Below are 24222 nucleotides of genomic sequence, written 5' to 3' on the forward strand. Positions count from 1 at the left end.
GTTTCAAGTGACTCTTCCCCACTTGGGGTACTTTCATGGGTTCCTGGAGGTCCCTTGATCTGATGGAATGTATCTTATTGGACAATTGCTTACCCACTTTGAGCCTTTCTGGGTTCCAAACACAAAGCAGATTACTGAAATCAATAATCAAATTAGGTGAGGCGCCTGGGTGGCTCAGTCCGTTAGGCATCTGATCCTTGATTTTAGCTCAGAGTCATGAGATCAAGCCCACATAGGGCTCTGTGCTGAAGCGGAGCCGGCTTAATATTCTCTCCTTCTGTCCCTTTCCCCTACTTGCGCTCTCTCTAAAAAAAAAAAAAATTCAAATTAAGTATTGTAAAGAGGGTTGAATACAAGCCTATTTATAAAGGTGTTAGCAGAATTCAGGGAAACGCAGAGGTTGTAACAACAGCAGGGTAGGAAGCATTGCTGCCCCTAGACCTGAGGGGGCAAGAAGAGTGAGCAGTTACCTGAACCTGAAGACAGAAAGGGCTGTGCAGAAAGACTCAGGCCATCTGATAGGAGCTATGACCTTCAGTCAAGCAGTGCATCCAGCTCATGGCACCTCAGCCCCTCTCTCCTCCTGCGCCTCCAGTCACTTGCCCATGCTCACTGTTGGCTGAGCCCAGACAGAAGGCAAGGGGTAAGGAAGCCCACTGCTCCACCAGCCAGCCTCCCAGGGCAAGTAGCAGAAGAGTAGAAGGCGGTGGAGGGGGAACTTAGGGGCGAAAAATAGATAGGTGCAGGGCTCAGCCCACAGGCATCCTGTGGTCCACTGCCAAGTTTCTTTCTACTTAGGTCCCATTGCCCTTCTGGCTGGCCCTATTAAAAAAGGATCTGAGTTTTTTGCACTGAAAAAAAAGGATCTGAGTTTTAAGTGTGTGCTAGAGGGAGTAAGTGGTGTGCAGAGCCAGCTCATACTGGCTCGTGAGAGCTGACCATGTGCATCTCTTCCCAGCTCCGAATTCAGGAACATCATGTTGGCAGCTTGAAATCAGCCATGATGGGAGTAGGTACACCCCACATTGTTTCCACAGGAGCACAGCGGCGAACACTCTGATCTTGCTCCCAGCACTTCAGCCCATGCCCTGCTAGAGAGTTCTTGAATGGGAATCAGATTTCTGTCCACTGTGCACACACACACACACAACATACACCCCACACACATGCACGGATTCCCGAGGATTCTAACCAATCTTTCTGAGTGGTCTTCAAACCCCCTCAAGATCTTTAAGGGAGGGAGAAGGACCTCCACACACACATTGCGTCCAGTGAAGAGGATAAGGCGGACTTAACGCAAACTGCCAGCTTTCTTTAAGGAAATTCTCTTCAAAAAATTCTTTTGGCCCTTGTCTTGATATGGGGTATTTTGGTTGTCTTGCAAGCTCTTGCCATCATACTTTGAAAATGTGCCAGCCTGACTGTGTGGTCCGTCTCAGAACTCACTTCTGACTCTAATGTGTAAAAAAATTTTTGGAAACGAACAGATTGGTTTACAAATGGGCTAGTAGCAGATAAGTTTTCTCAAAGTGGCAGGAGACAGTTTTATTAAGGATCCTCAACTCAATTCCTAAAAGTCCTAAAATGTCTCTTATAAGCCAGTCAAAAGAATTGACTAAATCGCACCAACCATCATCATTAGAGGTTTTTATAGGAGGAAGGCCCATGATCACTCTCAAGGCATGAGAAAAACCGCCGTCCCACAAGGTCACATGTGCCCTGAGAACATTCCAGACTGGCTTGTTCCAGTGTGACAAAGATGAAACTGGGTTTTAGGGATGCCAAGGTTCTTGCTAACTTCTGTCTGAAAAGCCACTCGGACTGAGGCCTGTGGTCACCACTGGTCAGGGAGGCTGCAGTGACAGACAGCAGACTTACCAAGGGACTCGGGTTTGGAGAGAAACCCTGTGTTTGGAAATGTGAGCTCACGTCTGAGGAGCGGGGGAGCCTAAGTGGGCCAGAAAGCAGACAGGAGCAGCATCTGGACCCTCTGAAGGAGAGTCGCCATGCCAGGCTCTGAGTGGTTGCAACCAGAGAACACTGACAGCAAACCAAAGATGGATCTGGGGCTCCAGCAGAAAGGACTATGGAGAGAGAGAGAAGAGTTCCTATTTGAACAGAGGTGACCATGGAAGGGACCCTGTGCCAAGTTGAAGCAAGTAATGGCACTAGAAATGTCTTTCCTGTGTCTGCAGTGTGCTCCCGGGTGTGCCTGCAAGTCCACATGGACCCTGGTGCACTCTGACCCTCTGCACAGTTCGCCTCCTCCACAAGGAACATGGAGGGAGAGAAGAAGCAAATGCAGAAGGAGAGGGCCACCCTCCCAGGGCTGTGATCTTGGGCAGAGAAGCCCAGAGTAGAACAGGGGAGGTTACTCGGGCAGCAGGGGATGGCAGACAGCCTTCTACAGGGTGTGTCTAGGTCTCCGTTTTGCTCTAAAAAGGCTTCCCTGACCGTTCTGGTTGTACTAAAGCATGGCCGCTCCCTGGGGGGATGGCGGCTGAGTGACTGGATTTGTGGCTGTGGGTGTGAGTGTGCCCAAGAGATTATCGGTCCCAGCCATGTGTCCACAGGGTATTCATCACACCCTAAGCCTGAGCATGCCACAGGCAGCTAAGGTGTTACAAAATCAACACCAAGATGGATGGAGGCTCTGAGTGCCTGTCAGCATGTGATCACTCCAGCTGACAATAAATCTGAGCCATTAAACAGGAAATGGTCTGATTGGAAAGCCAGAATCTTTGCCTCTGAGCTGCTGACCATTGTAGTAATTGAGCTGGTGACACCATCAATCTCTGTAAGAATAGACACGTTGACCTCTCAAACAGGTGGGGCTGAGTAATCTATGGCTCTATGAGATAGTTTAGCCCCAAAAGGCCCAGAGTGGGTGTTCAGTAAATGAATCATTATTGGATAGCTGAGGAGACCGGCCAGAATGCCTCCCTGGCCCTGAGGTCTTGTCAGCCATGGTAGAGCCACATAACTCATGGCTTCCTCCCACACAGGGCACTGGACCAGCAACTGCCATGTTGGGCCCTATAGCCTTTGCTCTACGGAAGCCTCCAGAAGCCCACAGGGGCCCTTTTGGCTCTGGCGCCTGGTTGGAAATTTCAATATTGCCTTCCTCAGGACTCCTAGCACACAGTCTAGGAGAAGAGCAGGCTGGCTCTGGGTATTCCAGCCACTGAACTTGGGAAAGGCTCAGACTCCAGTAAGAACAACTCCTCACACCCAGCAGGGGAGCTGCAAATACCCAGTGGGATCAGGCTGCAGGCCATGGTGTTGGTTAGTAAAGGGCAGTCTTCCACAGGCCAGCACTCGAGGAGAGGCTGAGGCTTTCTGTCAGCCCCAGCCCCAGATCTGAAAGGCATTCATGGAAAAAGGGCATTGCCTTCAAATACCAAGGACAAGTCGATACCAACGTCAATAATCTGCCCCATGGCTTCCTTCATTATCAGAATCACTTCCAGAGGAAAAAGTACTAGCTTTGAAGTGAGACAGAGCTGGGTCCTGACCCCAGCTCTGCTTACTAACAGTGTGATCCTGGGCAGATTATTTCCCCTATCAGAGCTCAGTTTCCCCATCTGTAGTGGGCGTCGTGAAGATTATATGAGATAAGACGCAGGAAGTATCTGACCCATGGAGAAGCCCAGTGGTGGATATCATGGTTCACATTTTGTCCACCCTCTACAAGGGTCAAGGGCAGGCAGCTCCAGCCCTACAAAGAGTGTGTCTTTCTTGCTGGAAACCCCTGGGCCCCTCTTCCCCACTGGGGCTCCCAAAAGTCTAGAAAGTGGACGGGGGCAAAGGAACATGCTAGCCCCATATACTGTCCCATCTAAACCTCTGCAGATTCTGCATTCCTTGTAACGCTTGCGTGGAGCACTTGCATTGAACCTGGGCTCAAAGCCTTGAGCAGTGTTTCTTAACGAGGACTAAGCATCTGAGTCTCCAAGGGCCCGGCTGTCTCAGTGCTTTTACCAGCCTCTCATGTGCACACCCAATAGAGAGCCACTGAACCAAAGAAATGATATTCTGCACATTTCAGACACTGAAATAACTGTAGGAGAGTTTTGGGGGGGGGGAGGGTGCATGCACATGCACGCATGTGCAATATGTTTAGAGGAAGGTATGGGGAAGCAGGAAGAGGAGTTATAATGATCTTTTCAGTGTCCCCAAACCCCGCCAGGTAGGAGGGGGTGCACGGGAAGCCGGCCTTCCCAGCAGGGGCCTCTCTTGTCCTGGTGCTGCTGGTTCCCGAATACCCGACACACCAGACGTAGGGTCAGCCTGGGACTGGGGGTGCCTGTTGGAAGTTTCATATACTATTTGACCACTCAGGGCTCCCTCCTTGTGTGACATTTGGATCTGTGGCTGCTGGAATGAAACCCTTCTTTCTTGCTTTTGTATTGCTTTGGAGCCGGCTGCCCGAGCAGAGTCACAATGTCACCTCATAGGCCACTCAGGGCTACGACCCCCTGTGCTCCTGTCCCAGCCAGAATCCTTTGATTGAAAGAACAGCCCCCTGTGCCTCCTGTCAGGTGACTGGAGGCTCTGTCCCTGGCCATGGTCCCAGTGGGCACGGAGACCTACAAAGCCCGAATGCCCTTCAGTTACTCCCTCTTCCTCTGTTCTTGTTCAGCCCCTTTTGTTCACTTCCCTTTCAGTTCCCAGCCCCTCTTTCTCTTCAGAGAAGACTGATAAACCCGACCTCAGGAAGCATCAGAAGCAGCCAGGGGCTGTCTCCTGCTGAGGTTACAATGCATTTCACTAAGCAGACATCACCTTTGGCAATAACCCATTGGTTGCCATGACAACGTGGACAGCTTGTGTCTTGGGGATATGTTGTGCCCTCATTCTGGCTGCCCAAGGTCCCTCGCCCCAGCTTTCTTTCCCACATCCTTTCAATAGGCTTACAGCATCCCGGCGCCAACTCACAAGGACCATTCTTTAGTTCGGAGCAGCTTTGTCTTGATCAGCAAAAAACTGCTTGGCTTAGCAATCAAAGGAATAGATCGAGCCATTTCTGTCCTCAAAATGCTCTAGCCTCCGTCTCTCTCAAAGCTAAGATCCTTACCAGGGCCTACAAGGTCCTATGTGATCTGGCCTCAGCTCCCACCTCTCTCCCCTACCAACTTTGCCAGACACATTGGCCTTCTCGCAGTTTCTCAAGGCACCAAGCAGACGTACCTCAGGCCCTTTGCACCCGCTGCTATACTCTCTGTCCTGATTTCTGCATGCTTGTTCCGTCCCTTCACTCAGGTCTTTGCCCCCTCCTCAGAGACGCCTCCCCTACCATTCTACCTAACATCGCAGCCCTCCACCCTTTATCCAGCTTTCTCTCCTCCTGGTGCCCTTCGGCCCCTGGCATTATGTCAACCCAATTTTTTGTGGGTTCAATGTCCACCTTCCCCAGCAGACTGCCCCTGGAATAGGGGCAGCCCATTTGTTACATGAGAGAATGAATGACCAGCCATGGATTCGAAGCTGGCTTTTCTATTTGGCAGCTTTATGGCATGGTGTAAGCCACCTGGTCACCCAAGCCTTGGTCTCCTTGTCTGAAAAACAGGTGATAATATCTGCTAGCTAGAATGACAGGAATAAATGAGGCGGCACAAAGGATAGAACCAAGAGCATGCCCCACAAACGGGAGCTGACATCATCTCTTATTCCTGGGTCAGCTGCATTCAGAGTAATGCTGTCCCTGCTTTAGGCTCCTGGACACCCACACACCTCCAAGGCACCTGCCACTGTGATCTGCCAGGGGAGCCTGCAAGATGCCCGAGGAAAAGACAGCCAGCGATGGGGCGCGGCGAGAGCCCTCTCTTGCAGATGGGCTCCGTACTCATGCTGGGTCAGCCACAGCCGTTAGGTCATCTCGGCCTCCGTGCATGAGGCCCTTAGAGATAGCCTCCGCCAGGCTGGGTGAGACGCCCCCGTGCGGATCCAGCGGCCCTGCCTTCACCCGCCTCCCGCGACCTCTCATACAGAGTGCGGCTGGGGGCTGCACTACGGAGCAGGGTCTTCGTTGAATTTCTCAGGGGTTCCCTGGGCGTGGAGCCAAAAAGTGTTAAAAGAAGGAAGGAGATTCACAGCTTTTCTTTTTCCACAAGCTGGTAGATAGATTTGCTCATTTCTGAAACTGTTAAGAGACAGCGAAACATTCTGTCCATTTCAAGTTCTACCATTGTCAGTTTGATGTGAAGATCCTGTCTTCGGTTTATCGCATCTGACCTTTTTCAGAGAGGGCAAGGGCTGTGCACGCGAATAGCAATGAGTGCCCCCTGCACGTGGAGTCTGAAGGAAGCACAGGGGAGATACGACGAGCAGCAGGACCAGTCCCTGCCCTCCAGGGGCTTCTGGTGCCTGTGCCTGGGGGAGCGCGGGCAACATGGACAGGCAGCCAACTCATCAGGTCCAAAAATCACACTAGCCCAGGTGACATGTTATCCTCAGTTGGAGAGTCGAATGGTATCTGCATGTCCCGTGTTTAGATGGAGTAAGACACTTGTCCAGTCATTTTTCCAAGAGACAGTTGTCACTTGGCACATGGAGAGAGAGTATCAGAGCCTGGAAGATAAAGGACAGACTTCTCCTATTTATCAATGAGCTAGATAATGGTACAAAAGACAGTTAACATGGACAGAATAAAGGTACGGCAGAATAAGGACCTCTCAGAAGGCTTACCCCCCAATAGATGGGAAGGGTGGCATTTAGGATCAAAAGGACAATCACACTGGAATAAGATGTGTTTTGACAACCACTCATAAAAATATGAAAGTGTTTAAACTAACCACAAGCTTAATAGAGGCCAGTGACAAACTGACAGGCCATGACAATTATAAAGCTTTGAAAAACAAAAACAGCATTGGGCTGAGGGTGCCTGGTCTACACACTGAGTTCTTTGAAACCAGAAAAAATTGAGTTCAAATCCCAGCTGTGCTCATTAGCTGTGTGACTTTGAGTTATTCACAGCCCTTTCAGAGCCTCAGAATCTAACTGAAATGAGATGGTAAGACCCTCCCTGCTGGGTTATTTTGAGAATTAGCAATAAGGTGAGTGGGAAGTTGTTAGAAAGCAACCATGTCACTGAGCCCTTGAGGAAGGAGTTGGGCAGAATCAGCCTGAGAATAAAGCTCCAGATACATGGGTAGTACATTATTTTGTTGTCATCATTGTGGAAATCTCTAAAGAACCATCAAAGGAAGGAAGACATACTATGCTGCCCTGAAGAACCAAAGTAGAGGTGGAAAGAAGTGAGTGGGATGGGTCTCAGCTCAAAGGAAGAGGAAACAGACCTACCCACCATGAAATGGGCTACCGTGCCAAGGAGTGAGCTCCCCACCCCTGGAAGTATTTGGGCAGAAAGTAGATGACCATCTGTCAGAAATGTTAATAGAAGGAATTTCTGGATCCAAGGCCCGTGCAACCAAACACAGCTGGATTTCGATCCAGGTTCCTGAAGTTAGCCGGGTGGTCCTGGGCAAGTTAACCTCTTTGACCCTTGGTTAACCTCTGCAAAATGAGAACAATAATGCTTCAAATGAGTACTAGAAGGATGAAGTCCGATCATGTCCAGAAAGCACCTGGCCCAAAGTAGATTCTCCCCTACTTGGAGTAAAAAAGCAGAGCTGTGTGACTTCCGAGATACCCTCTGTGGGGCTAGGAAATGCAGAGCAACCACAGGGACTCCTAGGAGGATAAATAGACCCCACCCAGCAGGCTAGGATGGGCCAGGCCCCGGACAGGCAACCAACCAGAGCGGGCAACTATGTAACCAGTAGCAGGGGTCGGCCTGCCTGGGAGCACAGCCCTCACCAGGACCGTGGCACGGTCCTGTCGCCCTGTCTCATGGGCAGGGTGTCTCAGCGTGTTCTCAGCTCTGGCTGCATATTAGCATTGCTTGGGTTCATCACGCTTCGCAACCTCTGCTTTGGAGGGAAGTCAAAAACTGGAGACATGATTGGAGGCCAGAGACCCTCGGCACCTCAACTGGTGCAAAGACAGATGTGACGGATGTGAGAAGGGTTAGTGATGTCTTCCTATCTGTGAGCGGCTCTGGAGCAGAGGATGGGAAAATGCTATTTGGCATCTTCCCTGGGGATTCAAGAGGAAATAAGTGAACTCAACAGTAAAAGGATTAGCAGCAATGTAAGGACGAATTCTCTTCCAGTGACAGATGGACTGTGGCAGGGACAGCCGAAATAATCATGAAAGCCTCTCCTTGGAGGCTTTCCCCCAAGCAGAGATTGCCATCCAGAGGAGGGGGCTGAAGCAGACTCCCACCCAAAGGCCCCAGAAGGTCCTCACAGGTCCTTTACCCTGTCCTCTGCCCTAAATCTCACACTTCTCCTTCTACCATTCTTCCTTGTTGGAGTAACCCATTTCTTATCCACAGGCATCTCAGAAAACACAGCCATGCCTTCGATGCCAGACTTGCTGGAAGAGAAGCTTCGATCCCAACTGGAGGAAGAAAAGAGAAGGTACCCTTTTTTTTTTTAACCTCACACACCCTGACCCCATCCACTGAGGGCCCTCGGGGATGACCGGGAGCTGCCCAGGCCAGGCGGAGTGGCCACTCCCCAGCCCAGGTCTGGAGCTCCTCTGGGAAGTGGGTCCAGTGGTTGGGTCCTCAAATAGCTGGAGGGCGTGCTGCCTTTGAGCAGACAGATGTGGAATGCAGGGACCATAAGCAGCGTGGGGTTGGAATCCGGAGCAGAAGGCCTCGCCAGGCCCTGGAGCCCATAGAGAGGTTTGCTTGTTGGCACCCTCCCCCGCCCAAGGTCCCTGGCTGTGGCTCAGGAGCAACTAGGCTTATCTACTGCTGCCATCTAGGGGAGTCCAGGAGTATGACCACGGAGGTCTCCCGCCTGCCTGCAGATCTGCCCCCACTTCCCTCCTGAGTCTCCTCACCTGCAGGGCGTCCTGAGAACCTCACAGCCTCTTGCAGCCAGTCAGGGCCCCCAGATGACGTCACAAACAGAGCGAGGAACCTCCAGCATCAGCAGACACGTGGCTGTAACTGATACTCAGCATGGTCGCAGAATCTCGCTTAACACAGCAGTACGGCTTCGTCCTTCATTCCTTGGTTGATGCATTCCACCAATGTTTGCTATGCCCTGCAGGCCATGGAGAGGCTCTGGGGAGAGCGAACAAGTCACCTTCCTGGCCCTCAGGATGCTGATGGTGTCAGTGTTACATGTGCCATCCCTGGGCTGGCGAGGTGTGCCCCGCCCTCGCCGCTCACACACCCCTGCTGCCCCGAGACTGGAGCAGAATAAGGCCCCACGCAGCAGGTCCCCAGATTCCTCCCCATAGCTGCACTGGGGCCTGTCCCGCCCGCATCCTCCTCCCAGAAAGCCTTGCGCTGCCCTCCCAGACATGCTGCTGTTGCCCTCCACCCCCTGGAGTTGCCCTGGAGTTATCCTCTTCCTCCCTCACTCTGTTTATTTTTCCCAATTTCTTTCCAACCCATTTTTTTGTGTCTTTACTCCACCCTGTGTTGTCCCTTTGGTCCACATTCCCAACCCCAGCGTCCCTTCAGGAGCCACGCTGTGTCTGCAGTTCGGCTGCCTAACTGGTTCCTGTTGGACAACTTCTGCCCCGTGGCCACATGCCCCAAACCTGAGTGCGCAGTAACAGATGTGGTGCAACTTTTGTCCTCGGTACGAAGTGAACCAATGGAATAGAGAGGTGGCTGTGGTTTCTAGAGCCGGATGGCCGGCGCTCACATACTGGCCCCTCGGTTAATTAGCCCACAGAGCAAGTTATATAACCCCTCCATGCCTCAGGTTCCACATCTGTAAAGTGGAGCGCCTCCTTCATAGGACTGTGTACAGGACTGAATCCGTGGATATGCCGAGTGCCTAGGGCAATGCCTGCCCCGTATAAATGCTCAGGAACACTAGCCATCCTTCTGGAAGAAGGGGGTATTCATCTCATACATGGAGCCCATGGGCCTGCTGGGCAAAAACACGTGGTTCTGCTTCCCTGTAAGGGGCTCAAGCCCAGGCCCTGGCCTCCGGCCTCTGTGGGCTCCCCTGGGGTCCCAGTCCCTCGTTCCAGTGAGGCACTGCCAGACTTCTGAGACACGAGCCCTGCAGTGACACTCCACTCCCAGCCTTTCCCCCTGCCAGTGACTTTCATGACTCTTCCCCGATTTCACTGTAGGTATAAGATAATGTTCACCCGCCTGAAGGCCCTGAAGGTGGAGATCGAGCACTTGCAGCTGCTCATGGACAAGGCCAAGGTGAAGCTGCAGAAAGAGTTTGAAGCCTGGTGGACAGAGGAAGCCGCCAGCCTGCAGGTATTAGCCGCTGTCCCCTTCACTGCCCCAGAGCCCACCCTCCTCCTGGGGCCTGGAGCGGGGCTGTCAGAGGCAGAAGAGTGGGGGCTTCGACCCACAGGCCCACATGCTCACAGCCTTAGCTAGTGAGGCAAGTGCTCATCCTAGTAACGAGGATGCCACCGGCCGGGGGCTCGCTGTCTCCGTGCTCTGAGGCCTGACACATAGAAAGGTGGGGGATGGAAGGTGTGCCCAGACCAGTGGATTTGCCACTGTTGCTTTGTGTGATGTTCTCCTGTGATACCATATTGACAATATTGACTGTTTTTTACTACAGTCATATATGTGTGTGTGTATACATCATGTATGTATATGTAAGTATATACTTCTATAATTTATATATAAGTTACAGAAATTTTGGAAAATAGAGAAAAACACAAAGAAGTAAAAATCACCATAATCCTACCTTTAAGGATAACCAATATTATCATGTTGGATTATATTATTTTATCTTTTTTTCCGATGCATATATTTCTGTATGTTTTTATAAAAACAGTCATATTGGTCTTCAGGTATCACAAATGGCTTTTGCTCATGGTGCTCACTGCATCACATGGCTACTCTTCCATGATACTTTTCTACATCATTCTAATGGCCGTCACTGTTCCATCCTATGAATTTATTTTTGTCTGCTTAATCTTCTATTGTTTAATGTTTGTTTCTAGTTTTGCACTGGAAACATATTTGTAGATAAATGTTTACACATTTGCTAGACAGGTTCCTGGAAGTTCTCTACAATACTATGAAGGCGAAAATGACATATTAAGAAGTGTAATACAAACCCCCAGTTCCAATTGTCCTCCTGTAACTCATCAGCTGTGGTATAATGGAAGTGATGATATACATATTATCACATCACTGGTGTGGCTGGCAGAACCCTCAAAGATTAACAGCTGATCCTTTCATTTTAAGGACAAGGAAGCTGAGAGCCCAAGAAGTTATTTGGCCAATGACACACAGCCAAGCAGTGACCATATGTTACCAAATAGCCATGTTATCAGACACTAGAGAAGAATAGTTGGATAAAATTTAATACACGAGATGATAAAGAAAACCAATAAGATGGAAATAAAGTTATCAAAATATTAAAGCAAAGTTATGGTATAATAAGATGTAAACCACTTTACAAATGTATTAGTAAGATCTAGGGGGTGGGCCTAATATTTAACATAATTTCGAAGTAATGGTGAACACAGTATTTCAAGATTTCTGCAACAGTGTCATACGATATGAAAATATCTGTGATTTCCCACTGGTGACAAGTCACTGATGTGACATATACTACTACGGTTTGTTGTCCACATTGTACTGTTGAAAGAAATGCTAAATTTCAGGGAGAAGTTAGGAAAATTAAAACTGTCATTGGTTCCCATCCATGTTGCCAGCACCCCCACATTCTGTCTGTTCTCCCATTAAGAACCCTTCGGGGGGAGGCCATCAGCCACTGCTGGTGCCCAAAGGACTTTAGCCACTGAACAGTAGATGATGAGGGTCATCCTGTGTGACGCAGGAAGAGTCAAGGCAAGGCAGACGGATTCAGGCGGTGTATTGCTCATAGAGACAATGAAAACTGGTGTGGCCAAAGATGTCAGCTCTGCCCCACAGGAAGTCACTAAAACAAAACTGGCCTGGTGGCTGCAGGAGGGATGATGGGGCACCCTGTTGCTGAGGAGTGAAGTCTATGCTGCCGCTAGGCAGTTTTATAGCCTGCAAATGTACCCTGAGGGGAGTGAGGCAGAAAGCCTTAAACATCATCAGAACATGGGAGGTGATGAGAAACTGTCCCATGACCGCCTCCCGGGGAGATAGGAAGGCAAGTGGGGAACAGTCTTGGAGCAGCTACTCACGTTCTGGGAGAATCACAGGGCATTCTGCCAAGACTCAGAGAAGCTGCTGCTGAGGCCTTGCTCACAAGCCCTGTGTGGAGCCATGTAAGGTTGCTGGGGCACCGTGGTGGAGCTGTTCCTCGATATGAAGTGCTCAGTGAATTTCTCCTGCCTCTGGTAGCATCTCTTTGGGGGACAAGGGGAGGCAAAAGTGAAAGGACTTCTGGAGAATTGTCAGATCGCATTTTAAACCCTTTTTCCTATCTACAAGTAAGCAACACATGCTCAATTTGGAAGACTTAGCACAGAAAAGGACAAAGAATACACCAACCATTATCCATAATCCTGCCACCCAGAGATAATATTTTGGTGCCTATCGTGACAGTCATCGCAATGTCTAGATCAATTTTTTTCCTCCCACACACGTTGTACCTAACAACTTTTAGTACTAACATTTTTGCCTTAAAAAAATACATCAAGGACATTTTCCCATGCCAGTAGCTTCAAGGTAATACTGTGAAATTCCTTCTTGGCCCAACAGGTAAACTCGCCAGCAATGAATTCACTCACTCACATGAAGCCCTTTCCCCAGACGCCTGAGTCCCAGCAGGAGAGGCCTCAGCTTGTCTCTAACAAAAGGTAAGGGGAGAACTCTTCCAACAGAGGGAGGGTGCAGAAAAGTTTCCCTACCTCTCCTCCACCTGTTCTTGCTGCTCTAAATGTGTCTGTATAGGCCGCCTGATCCGGGAAGATGAATCACGTGTACTGTTATATTGGCTGTAGATACTCAAGCCAGTGGCTTTCGGGTGGGTTTGAGCAAGGGTTGTTGAGCACACCTTCTCGGTCCTTCTCCCTGACAGCCAGTGGATCTACTGCCATGGCAACAAGAGACAAGTGGTTTAACTGTACAAAGCCCCGGCAGGAAGAAGGGGTTAGCAGTAGGTGGAAGGGAGAGTAGCATGGGGGACACAAGGGGAATGGGAAAGAAGGGGGATGTTGGTGGTAGGTCAGAGGGTAGCAGACCTGCCAGGATATGGAGGAGCTCTGGTAAAAGACTCTGTCCTAGCACAGATTCAGGACAGATGTGGGCAGCCTTCCATGAGGACGGCCTCCACCTGAGGACAGCCCAGAGCCAGTTTCCTTGAATGCTGGCATGATCCAGAAGGGACGCCACTCCCTCCTACCCCACACCACCTTCTGAAGGCAGGTTCCTTCTCACGCCATCCATGTTATTATCTTTCCAACCACACAACTCAGGTGGTAAGGCCTAGGACGCATGCCTTGGCCACCCTCCATCCCCGAGACAGATCCCCTACTGTCAGGACAGAGGCCAGGGTGGCATGAGTGGGGCATTGGCCTCTGCCACCAAGAAGCAATCCTTTGACTGGGTTTGAATAGGAGCTGAGCTCTCAAGTTGGGAAATGTGAAATAGAACCTGGGCCGCCTGGGTGGCTCAGTTTTTAAGCATCTGTCTTTGGCTCAGGTCATAATCCCAGGGTCCTGGAATTAAGCCCCACATCGGGCTCCCTGCTCAGTGGGGAGCCTGCTTCTCCCTCTGCCTCTGCCTCACTCCCCTGCTCGTTCTCTCTCTCTCTCGTTTTCACTCTCTCTCTCTTAAAAATAAATAAATAAATAAATAAATAAATAAATAAATGTAGTAGTGGGAGGTGGGGGTTGTGCTGGATAGTACCTTTAATGTGATGAGAATGTCACATGACCCCTATGGTCTTCTTTTTTTTCTTTTAAGATTTTATTATTTATTTGAGAGAAAGAATGAGCGGAGAGAGGGACAGAGGGAGAGGGAGAAGCAGTCTCTGAGCAGGGAGCCCAACATGGGTCTCAATCCCAGGACCCTGGGATCATGACCTGAGCCAAAGGCAGATGCTTAATGACTGAGCCATCCAGGTGCCCAACCTCTATGGTCTTCTTCTCAAAATCCTATAACCCCAGTCCAATCATGAGGAAAAAACCTGGGGACATTCTACAAAATACCTGGCCAATCCTCCTCAAAACTGTCAAGGTCATCAAAAACAAGGAAGATGTAAGAAACTGTCACAGACAGGAGGTGCCTACAGAGACAGGACAACAAAAGGTAATGTGCGAGCCTCAAAGGGGTCCTAAGTCAGAGCAACACATTAGGGAAAAACTAAGAAACTTCAACTAAAGCATGGACTTTAATTAATAATCATGTATCAGCATTGTTTCATTAGTTGGGACAAATGTACCATACCAAGGTAAGAAAGTATAATAAGGGAAACTGGGTATGAGGGACATGGTAACCCTTTGTACTATCTTGGCAACTTTTCTGTAAACCTAAAACTCTTCTTTTGTTGTGTTTAAGTATGGTTGATACATACTGTTACATTAGTTCAGGTTTACAACGCAGTAATTCCACAAGTCTATACGTTATGCTATCATCTGAAACTATTCTTTAAAAAAAAAAAAAAGGCCAGCCAGTGAGCCCTCCACCACCTGAATGACATTTTCCCTGGACTTCCGCATACCCCCCCAAGCTGACCCTAGGTGCCAGTACTTCCGCTTATGTTCCAGTTTTAGGAAACACCTCCTATCTGAGCCCCTAAGTCCAGGGTCAACAATTAGCAAAGTGTGTTCTGTTTGGTTAGCCTGGTGTTTTAAAAGGCAGTGTAGATCCGGAAATGAAAAAATTGATAAGCTGGACTTTATTAAAACTTAAAACACTGCTCTGCAAAAGACACTGATAAGAAAAGGAAAAGATGAACCACAGACTGGGAGAAAATATTTTCAAAACATGTATCTGATAAAGGACTTGGATCCAAAATACACAAAAACTTAAAATTCGACAAATAAGGAAAACAAACCAATTTAAAAATGGGCAAAGGATCTGAACAGCCACCTCACCCAAGAAGTTTTACAGATGTATGTGTATGACAAAATGCTCAAAGTCATATATCATTAGGGAATTGCAAACTAAAACAACAATGAAATACTGCTACACACCTATTGGAATGGCTAAAATCCAAAAACAATGACATCCGCAAATGCTGGTGAGGATGTGGAGGTACAGGAACTCTCCGTCTTTGCTGGTGGGAATGCAAAATGGCATGGTCCCTTGGGAAAACAGTTCGGTGGTTTCTTACTAAACTAAACATATTCTTACCATACGATTCAGCAGTCATGCTCCTTAGTATTTACCCAAATGAGTTGAAAACTTAGATCCATACAAGAACCTATGCCTGGGTGTTTACAGCAGCTTTGTTCATAATTGCCCTAAACTGGAAGCAACCAAGATGCCCTTCAAACGATGAATGGACAAATGAACTGTGGTATATCCAGATTATGGATGATTACGCAGCGCTAAAAAGAAATGAGCTATTGAGCCATGAAAAGACATGGAGGAAGCTTAAATTCATACAACTGAGTGTAAGAAGCCAAACTGAAAAGGCTACATACTGTGTGATTCCAACATGACATTCTGGAAAGGGCAAAACTATGGAGGCAGTAGAAAGACCAGTGATTGCCAGGGCAAGAGGGGAGGGGTGGAAAGGATGAATGGGGGAACACCGGGGATTTTTAAGGCAGTGAAACTATTCTGTATGCTATGTAGTGGTGGGCATATGATATTATGCATTTGTTAAAATCCACAGAACTGTACAACAGAAAGAGTGAACCCCCAGGTAAACTATGGACTTCAGTTAATAATAATGTATCTATATTGGTTCATCAGTTATAACAAATGTACAGCGCTAATGCAAGATGTTAATAATAGGAGAATCCACAAGGCGGGAGAGGGGAGATAAGGGAACTCTTCTGTACCATCTGCTCAGTTCTCTGTAAATCTAAAACTTCTCAAAAAAATTAGTTCATCAATTTAAATTCTTTAAAACGGTAGTGTAGGTAGACTTGCTCTACAGCAATGCAGATAGCCTAGCCTTATCGTCCTACACCGGTCCTCTGTGCATCCCTCAGGTACCTGCCGACCTCTGCGACACTTGAGTTTGCAACCCCTATGTAGCGGCCTCCTTCCCCTGAAACTCCTGGACTGCACAGAACATGGTTGAAACATGTTTGGCCCAGCCAAAAGGACAGGGCTTTCCCTGGTCATTGCTCTGGCTCGGTCCCAAGCCTCTCATGTGTCCCACACATTAATAAGGTCTCCTCCCAATGATGAGGCTCAGAACCCCTGGTTATTTCCCCAGCCTCTTTTCTAGATCTCTTACATAGCTCCTTACTGGTAGAAATATCCTGCCCAGCAAATAGGAAGCTCCATCTCTAAGTTTTCTTTTGTTTCAAAGACAATGCATTGTGTGCATGTGTGTGTGTGTGTGTGTGTGTGTGTGTGTGTGTGTAAAGGCCCAGTATGCACACTCCAGGGCTATAAGGTAGAAATAGACTACGCCTGCCAAGTAAAGTTCAGAATCCGGAATTTCAAAAGTGTGTATCAGATCACCCATGGGAGCTTTTCTCAAAATCTTGCTCCCAGAGCACTACCCCAGGCCCCTTCAATGACTGCTGGCAGGAGGCTCTTTGGCGAGATGGCCCAGATAGGCCTTGGAGCGCTGTTCATCTCCTGTGGCAGCCAGTGCTCTGGAGGGACTTCTAACCCTCGGCAGAGATAACCAAGCATCCTGAATGGTATTTGCTAAGACACCTCAACTGTGAGTGTTTGGCACCCCTAAATTCCCTCCATGCAGCAGTTTGGATTCCCAAAATTATAGTCAGAAGGTTTCCAATAGGTGAGAGGAAAAGGTCCCTGCTGGAGACTGGAAAGGGAGAGGCGTGGGGCTCCACCTCTGACAGAGAAATCACCTGCCATGTGCTTTATAATGCTGGCAGAAAAGAGCTCACAGGACTCTAGCAGGGACAAGGTGGGAAGGGCACACTGTCCCATGTCATCATGGCTTCTCAGACATTCTCTGCCAACATCCAGCAGTGGAGTATGAGTTGTTGGTGTCTTTAAATTCCCCAAGGAGACAGCTTTAGCTTTCTTCTCTTACTTCTTTTTACTTCTTCTCTTTCTTTCTTCTCTTTTCTTCTCCTGGGCCTTGTAGGCCAAGCACTGAGCAAATGTGCAGCATACACTCATTGTCCCTGCTTTACAGATGAGAACACTTGGACTCTGAGAGGTCAATTAACTTGCTCAGGGTCTCCCAACTAATCAGTGGTAAGGCAGGCTTGGAACCTGTCAGCGCCCAGCTACTCTGCTCACTCCTCACATCAGTGACTGCCCTTGAGGAGCACATGTATATTCTCTTGCTTAGTAGGAGATGGTCATTTTCCAGCCCATATTCTGTGCTATTTTATACAACTTTGCTTTCTTTATATTCTACCAAATGCCAGGTCCTCCTGCTTGGGACCTCCCCTCTTTCAATGTGTCCACAGCCTGATTTTTCCAAGGGGCCAGGATTCTCAAAAAGCAAATCTACACTTGCCTACAAAGCCAACATCTGACTGGAAAACCAGAACTCCCTGCTATTTGCCCCCACCACTTCTGCTGAGAAGCCCTGAATTCCATCCCCTCATTTAACTAACTGAGGCCCAGAAAGGAAAAGGGATGTTTTTATCGCTGTAGTTGATAATCCTGAATTTCAGGCTCCAGGCTAAGTGGTGGTGCTTTCTTTCTTCCTACTTCCCTCCCCCCTGCCCTCTCCCTGCTTCCTCTCCTCTCTTGCTTCACTCCTGCACTCCATTCTTCCCCATCCCTTTCTCCCACTCTCTTGCTCTGCTCATCTTTATCCCCACCCTCCATTCCCTTTCTCCTTCTTTTTTATTTGTCTCCCTCCCTAGGCATCATGCCCCTCTCCCATGCTCTCCATCAGCCAAGCCTGCCTCTCCATATTGCTTGTCCATTTGTCCCCTCTGCCACCAGACTTTACCTGTCAGCTTTTGCAAAAGGGTGCCCAGCATGGAAAAGGCTAAGAACCAGCCACTGCGCAGGGCCTCTTAGAATCTTCTTGGGGAACCACTATAAGAATCATGCTCCCCTCCCAGCACCCACTGGTGTGAGAAGTGGCACCATGGCATTCCTGAACATTCCTTAGGTATTTCAATTGAAAGAGACCCTTAACCCTGAAGCTCTGAGCAGTGGATTTCAGAGGTGTGCATCACATCACCATGGGTTACCTGCAAGGAGTCCCCTCAGTTTAGACTTTCACAAAGGATGTCTGAAACAAATCCTCATTTTAGTTCTTTCAAGCAGCAGACTCTTGAGCAAGGCAGCTCCCTCCTTGTGGATTTCCTCATCTCATCTTCGAGATACATCTAGGTCCCTCTGACACTATCATTCCACGAGCAGATAAATGTGCCAGTGCCATGGAAGGAACTGCAGGGGTGAGAAAGCCGGAGTCCGCTGGCTTTTTCCCCCCGAGCTCCAGAGTGGCTGCTCTGGATGGACTCACTGCAGGCCTGGGGCTAGTCCTCTGCTCCTCAGGTTCTGGAAGAAACCTGATCGAATCACTTCCTCAGGGATGGCCTGCGGGCTGATCACACTAAATTCACAACACTCTGATTGGCAACCCAGGAGGCCTTTTATTAATACTACTCATTAACCGTTATTAAGAAAAAGATAGTTCTGATGGCTGGTGTGTTCTTTCTCCAGAAGGCACGTCAACATGAGAAATGAACGCAATGTGCAAGGCTGATTGGTCAGGAAAGCAGACAAAAGTAATTTGTGGTGTGATCCTAAGGGTTCAGAAACTGAGCTGTGGCATCCACGGGCACTCTAGCAGCTTTGAAACTGGGGGAGTCATCTTCCTCAGGAGCCCCAAGCTTTCACATTGTGCCATCCTCCTGCACGGTTGCAGCAATATGCTGGATACCCCCATCTTTCCACGGTGCTGATGACGACACCTTTCTGCCCTGTCCACGTCCATCTCTGCCCCTCTGCCACCCACTGCCAACCCTCAACTGTTTGTACCTGTGGATGCTCCCTGGAATCTTAGTCAAGGAGCCACTGGGAATCCACTGGAAATCCACCGAGTTAATGAGCCATTTGAGTGCCAGTGACCTGATCTTGCAAGACTTGCTACAGTTTCCAAACTGACTTGAACCTGGTGTAATCAAAGCTCCTGCAGAATGGAAGGCCCTTTCTCCTTCCCTTCTGGAGGCCTGCACCAGGAACCATTCAGAAGGAGCCCTGATCATTGACCACCGTTCTCCAAAGAAAAGCATGCAGAGCCTGCCACCTTGTGGCTGCCTCTGGTTCTACAGCATCCCTAACCAGACAGCAAAGATGCTCCCCCCCGCCACCCACCCACCAACTAGCCAGTGCAGTCTCTGGGATGCAGGGAAATAGGCATGAGGATGGGGGGATTCCCAGGCTCTGATTTCCTTTCCTGTTTGTTTGAACCACAGTCTCAAACCTGTAGAGGCAGGCCCAGGGAAAGAGGCCCTGCAGCTGGCTAAGATGGGAGAGGGCAGAAGGCTGGAACGGGGGAAGGGGCTGTATTCATGGGCAGGGCAGCAGGTTGTTGGGCCTATGGAGTGCCTCAGATGGATGGTGCAGGCTAGGCAAAGCCGGCGCCCCTGCCTAACCCTAGCCCACCTCTCAGCCTGAGTGTCCCCATCTGTAAAGGAAGGTTCCGACCAGGTGACCTTTTAGGTCTCTTCCAGCCCTGATATGGTGCCTAGGCAGGACCATTCCAAAGCAAGGGAGAGAATCCCAGCCTGTCATTGGCATCCTGGGACAGGGTTGGCCTCTTCATCTCCCAAGGGGCACTGTTGGGTTCTGCTGTTTGCAACCAGGAATCCAAGGCAAGGCGCACACATCAGGCAGCCTAGTTAAATGGGCAAAAATGCACCTGCCTGAGCTGTTGGGTCTGACTTGTCACTTGGGATCAGGGGCTGGTCAGTCGGTGTGGCCAGAGGTGAGCCATGCATCTCCAGCCGAGTCTGGTTGATAAAATATCATGGCTGAGAGCACGGATTCTGACCCCTCACAGAGTCATGGATCAGATTCAGATTCTGCCCTTAGGCAGCTGGTAATGTTTAGAATTTCTTTAACCTCCCTAAGCCTCCATTGTCTCACCTGTGTAATGAGGATAATGAGGCTATTGACAGGAGGAAATGGCATGATGTTTGCAGAGCACTTTCTAGGACCTGGTGAGTAGACAGTGTCTATAAATGTCAGCTATTCTGCTGCGAGCGTGCACTGTTCTTCCAAGTTAAAGGAAGAATGACCCCAAAGGCAATTGAGAGATCATCCCGGTTGCCTCCTCCATTTCAAAAGTGGGGGGGCATTGTCTTGCTTTCAACAGACCAAACAGCCTCTACCCAAAGCTGTGGGGCAGGGCCTCCCTGCAGAACCATGAGGGCACAACCCCTGCCCTGCAGAGCCCAGCAGGCCCTTTACTCAGTGGATCCAGAAGATGGGACCATCACCCCAGTGAGTCCAGAGGGCAAGAACATTGGACCAGAGAGGATTATTTTCAAGCCTTAAGATCTCATGGAGTTTGCACTGCTAGGTTTCGGACCTGCTTGGGACTCATCACCCCTTCCTTCTTTCCTCTTTCTCCCTTGTGGAATGGGAATGTCTAACCTACACTGTCCACCATGGTATTTTGGAAGCACATAACTTGTCTGGTTTCCCAGGCTCACAGCTGGTGAGGAATTCCATCTCAGGGTGATTCGACTTCTAGTCTCACCTATATCTGATTTAGACAGGACTTTGGACTTTAGAGTTGATGCTGGGACAAGTTAAGGCTTTGGGGGCTGGTGAGATGGAAGGAATGTATTTTGCACGTGAGAAGGACATGAATTTGACGACGGTGTGGGAGGGGGCAGGGTAGAATGTGATGGACTTAATGTGTCCTCTAAAAATTCATTTGTTGAAACCTAATGCCAGATGTGATGGCATTTGGAGGTAGGTCTTTAAGTCACGAGGGTGGAGCCCTCATGAAGGGGATTAGCGCCTTCGTAAGAAGAGGCAGAGAGCTAGCTCACCTTCTTTCCAGCCTGTGAGAACACAGGAAGAATTTGGCAGTCAGCTGGAAGAGGACTGGTGTGAGAACATGACCATGCTATACCCTGGTCTCCAACTCCCAGCCTCTAGAACTGTGAGAAACAAAGTCCTGTTGTGAGCCACCAGTCTAGGGCATTCTGTGATAGCAGCCTGAGCTGACCAGGACACCATCCACGACACAGGATTCCTGGCTCCTCTCGTAGTCAGCTCAGGCTACCATAACAAAATACCATAGACGAGCTGGCTTAAACATTAGGAGTTTATTTATTTCTCACAGTTCTGGAGGCTGGAATTCCCAGTTGAGGTCCAACAAAATCAGTCGCTGGCAAGGACCCTCTTCTCGGCTTGCAGATGACAGTTTCTCCCTGTGTCCTCACATGGTGGCGAGCTCTGATCTCTCTTCCTCTTCTTGTAAGGGCACCAATCCCCTCATGGGGGCCCCACCCTGATGACCTCATCAAAACCTGATTACCTCCCAACGGCTTCCCCTCCAAATACATCACACTGTGGGGCAGGGCTTCCACATATGAATTTGGGGGGACACACACATTCAATCTGTACAGCTCCTAAATATAAACCTAAATTTCTTTTCTGTAAATCTCCTCCCACTCCTTTTCCTTTTTTCTTTGTTCTTTTGCAGTGAAGTGAACGCCAGGAAAATCTTGCCCTCATCTTACCCCACCCCACAGAGCCGGGAGCACGACAGCACCAGAGCCCCCCTGGAAGGCAGGTCTGTCTTCTCCTCCCTCTGATGCCTGTGGCAGCCCCTGCCATGGTGGAATAGGTCAAAATTGCCAGTTCTCTTGTCCCACATCCTGCGAGCCCCTTGTCTGGTAGCTGCACAGAGCTCAGGGCTAGCCTCCACCCCCCGCCCCGGTACCCTAGGAATACCCTGGAGTCTCTCACAGATGCTGAGTCCCAAAGCTGGGAGGTTTTCTCCCAGGGCCGCATGCAGGCAGACTTGCTTCAAGTCTCCTTGTAAACAGATGTACCCAGGGCCATTAAAGGAAAGAAGAGCTGCCCCATGGGCCGTTCCAACATGGCCCACTAGTCCCACAACAGGGTCCCAAGGCAGAGAAGGATAGAGAGTTAACAAGCCTAGCCTCAGGCCCTGGGCACCATTCACTGCAGACTGAACAAAGCTGACAAGGCCTCTCCGCAGCAGTGCTCTTTATGCCCCCGACTAGAACTCTTGAGCACCCTTCTTCACCTACACACCTCCCAAGCTGTCCGAAGGTGAGGTCCAGCCATTCCCCTCCCAGAGCCCAGACAGAAGGGACAGCTCCGTGCTGCCCCATGGGAGCACTTCTCCTCAATTGCAGCTGGATGCCAACACAAACCATTACTTGTGCTCATGAGCAGCCCTTTATTATGTCCTGTCCTCACTGCCTTCTGAGACAGTGGACACTGTCACCTTCTGTGTGGAGTGACAGGATGAGGGGGGCGCTTGGCAAGCCAGGAGGGCACTGCTTTGAATTTTCTTTAGGGGTGATTTATTGGATGGAAAAAGAGGAGGGAGAAAGGCACGTGTGCATTCTTCCTTTTTTAAGGGGATTTCTTGGAAATTCCACACTTCTTACAAATCTCATTGGCTGGAACCTGGTCACCTGATTGCACATAGCTGCAAAGGAGGCTTGGAAATGTAGTATTTTTTTTTTCCAGCCATGGTAACATATTCAGCTAAATATCATGTTTTTATAAAGAGAGGAGAGAACAGTTATCTGCCCCAGGAGCAACTAAGCCATGGTAGGGTATGGGGACGCACAGGGGAAATGTCCTTCAGGATATGCCATCTAAGTTGGGTGCTGAAGGAGACAGTCAGGCCCCAGGTGGAATAGCCTTGGTGGGGGCAGGAGTTGGGAGGGATGGGAAAGGTGCTGAGACAAGGCATAATCAACTATGCAAAGGTCTTGGAGAAGAGCAGTTCAGGAAAAGGAGACAGCTAAAGCAAAGGTCCTGAGGCCAGAAGGAACTCATGTCATTGAGTAACAGAATAACAGAAAGAAGGGCAGGGTGGCTGCAGCATGGTACACCAGGGGCCAGATCACACAAGACGAGAGTTTGAGTTTCATTCCAAGAGTGATGCGAGAAGCCACTAATGGGCTTAAGGTTTAGGGTTAGCATTAGGGGTTAAGGTAGGGTTAGGGTTAGGGTTAAGAGAGGACATGACACGTTTGCAGGTGAAAGGATTTCTGTGGCTTCTGCCCAGATACGGTGCAGGGGTGAGGAGGCAGACTGTGGTCCCACAGCCTCCTGGGTGAGATCCGTTCTCTGAACACAGAAAGCACTTTGGAAAGGTAAGCATGGAGTCCAAATGTAAGGTGCAGTGATGTGTGACTTGTGGTTGTCCTCAGCATCCCTGAGAGGCCAGCATCATCTGTCCCTCTCACCGGGGACAGCCAGACGGACTCGGACATACTGGCATTCATTAAGGCCAGACAGAGCATTCTGCAGAAGAAATGTAAGTGCACCTTCCTCCAGGGCTCTGCTCACCAACCGTTGGGCGAGGGAGGGGGAAGGCCAGAGTGAGCTGAGAAGGAAGTCGGAAGCGTCCTGCATATTCCTGAAACCACAGGACTGACCCTGTGGTCACCTCACACGTGCCTAGCATCTGCTTCCTCCGGGAAAAAGCTCCAAGAGGCAGCATCACAAACACCAAGACAGGCTCAAAGGGGTGCGGGCCCAGGTGTTCCCGCCCTGCTTGGCAAAGCTTCCTTCCCTCTTCCAGATCTTCGGCTCCTTGTGTTCTCTGTCCCCAAAGCCAGCTCACCTCTGTTCAGCCTTTTCCATACAGGAAGGGGCTGAGTGATGATTTGGTGGCGTGAGTCCCTGGCTAGAATTATCATTCTCCTGTTGGAGCCTGGTTCTTACCAATGAGTTGTAGACATAATCACCATCTAAAGGCTCAGGCCTGAGGACACCATTAACAGTTGAAGAAATACTTGTGGTGTGTCAGACAACAGGAAGAGAACGAAAAGGCCCTTCCTGGCCTTTGTCACCCGCGTCCCCCCATCTTCCTCTTGGCAGCTGCTGCCTGGCTGTGGACAGGCCTTCTCTTCTCCTGCCTCCCCTCTCCCCAGAGACCCCCAGGGATGAGACCCAGGACCCCTGAG

At 49.6% G+C, this 24222-nt stretch overlaps 1 protein-coding gene across 1 annotated transcript in view; it reads left to right on the forward strand.

The window, feature by feature from the left end:
• Positions 1 to 23914, forward strand: part of KIF6 (kinesin family member 6) — a 430038-nt gene extending 406124 nt beyond the window's left edge. Inside the window, exons 17-22 of the mRNA XM_044917220.1 lie at positions 8399 to 8483; positions 10171 to 10306; positions 12713 to 12810; positions 21750 to 21839; positions 23464 to 23570; positions 23838 to 23914. Of these exons, the coding sequence (XP_044773155.1) occupies positions 8399 to 8483; positions 10171 to 10306; positions 12713 to 12810; positions 21750 to 21839; positions 23464 to 23570; positions 23838 to 23914 (593 nt within the window). The remainder of the gene's footprint in view (positions 1 to 8398; positions 8484 to 10170; positions 10307 to 12712; positions 12811 to 21749; positions 21840 to 23463; positions 23571 to 23837) is intronic.
• The last annotated feature ends 308 nt before the right edge of the window (positions 23915 to 24222 follow it).

This window comes from Neomonachus schauinslandi, chromosome 8 (genome assembly GCF_002201575.2).
Source record: "Neomonachus schauinslandi chromosome 8, ASM220157v2, whole genome shotgun sequence".
In the NCBI taxonomy this organism is placed as follows: Eukaryota; Metazoa; Chordata; class Mammalia; order Carnivora; family Phocidae; genus Neomonachus; species Neomonachus schauinslandi.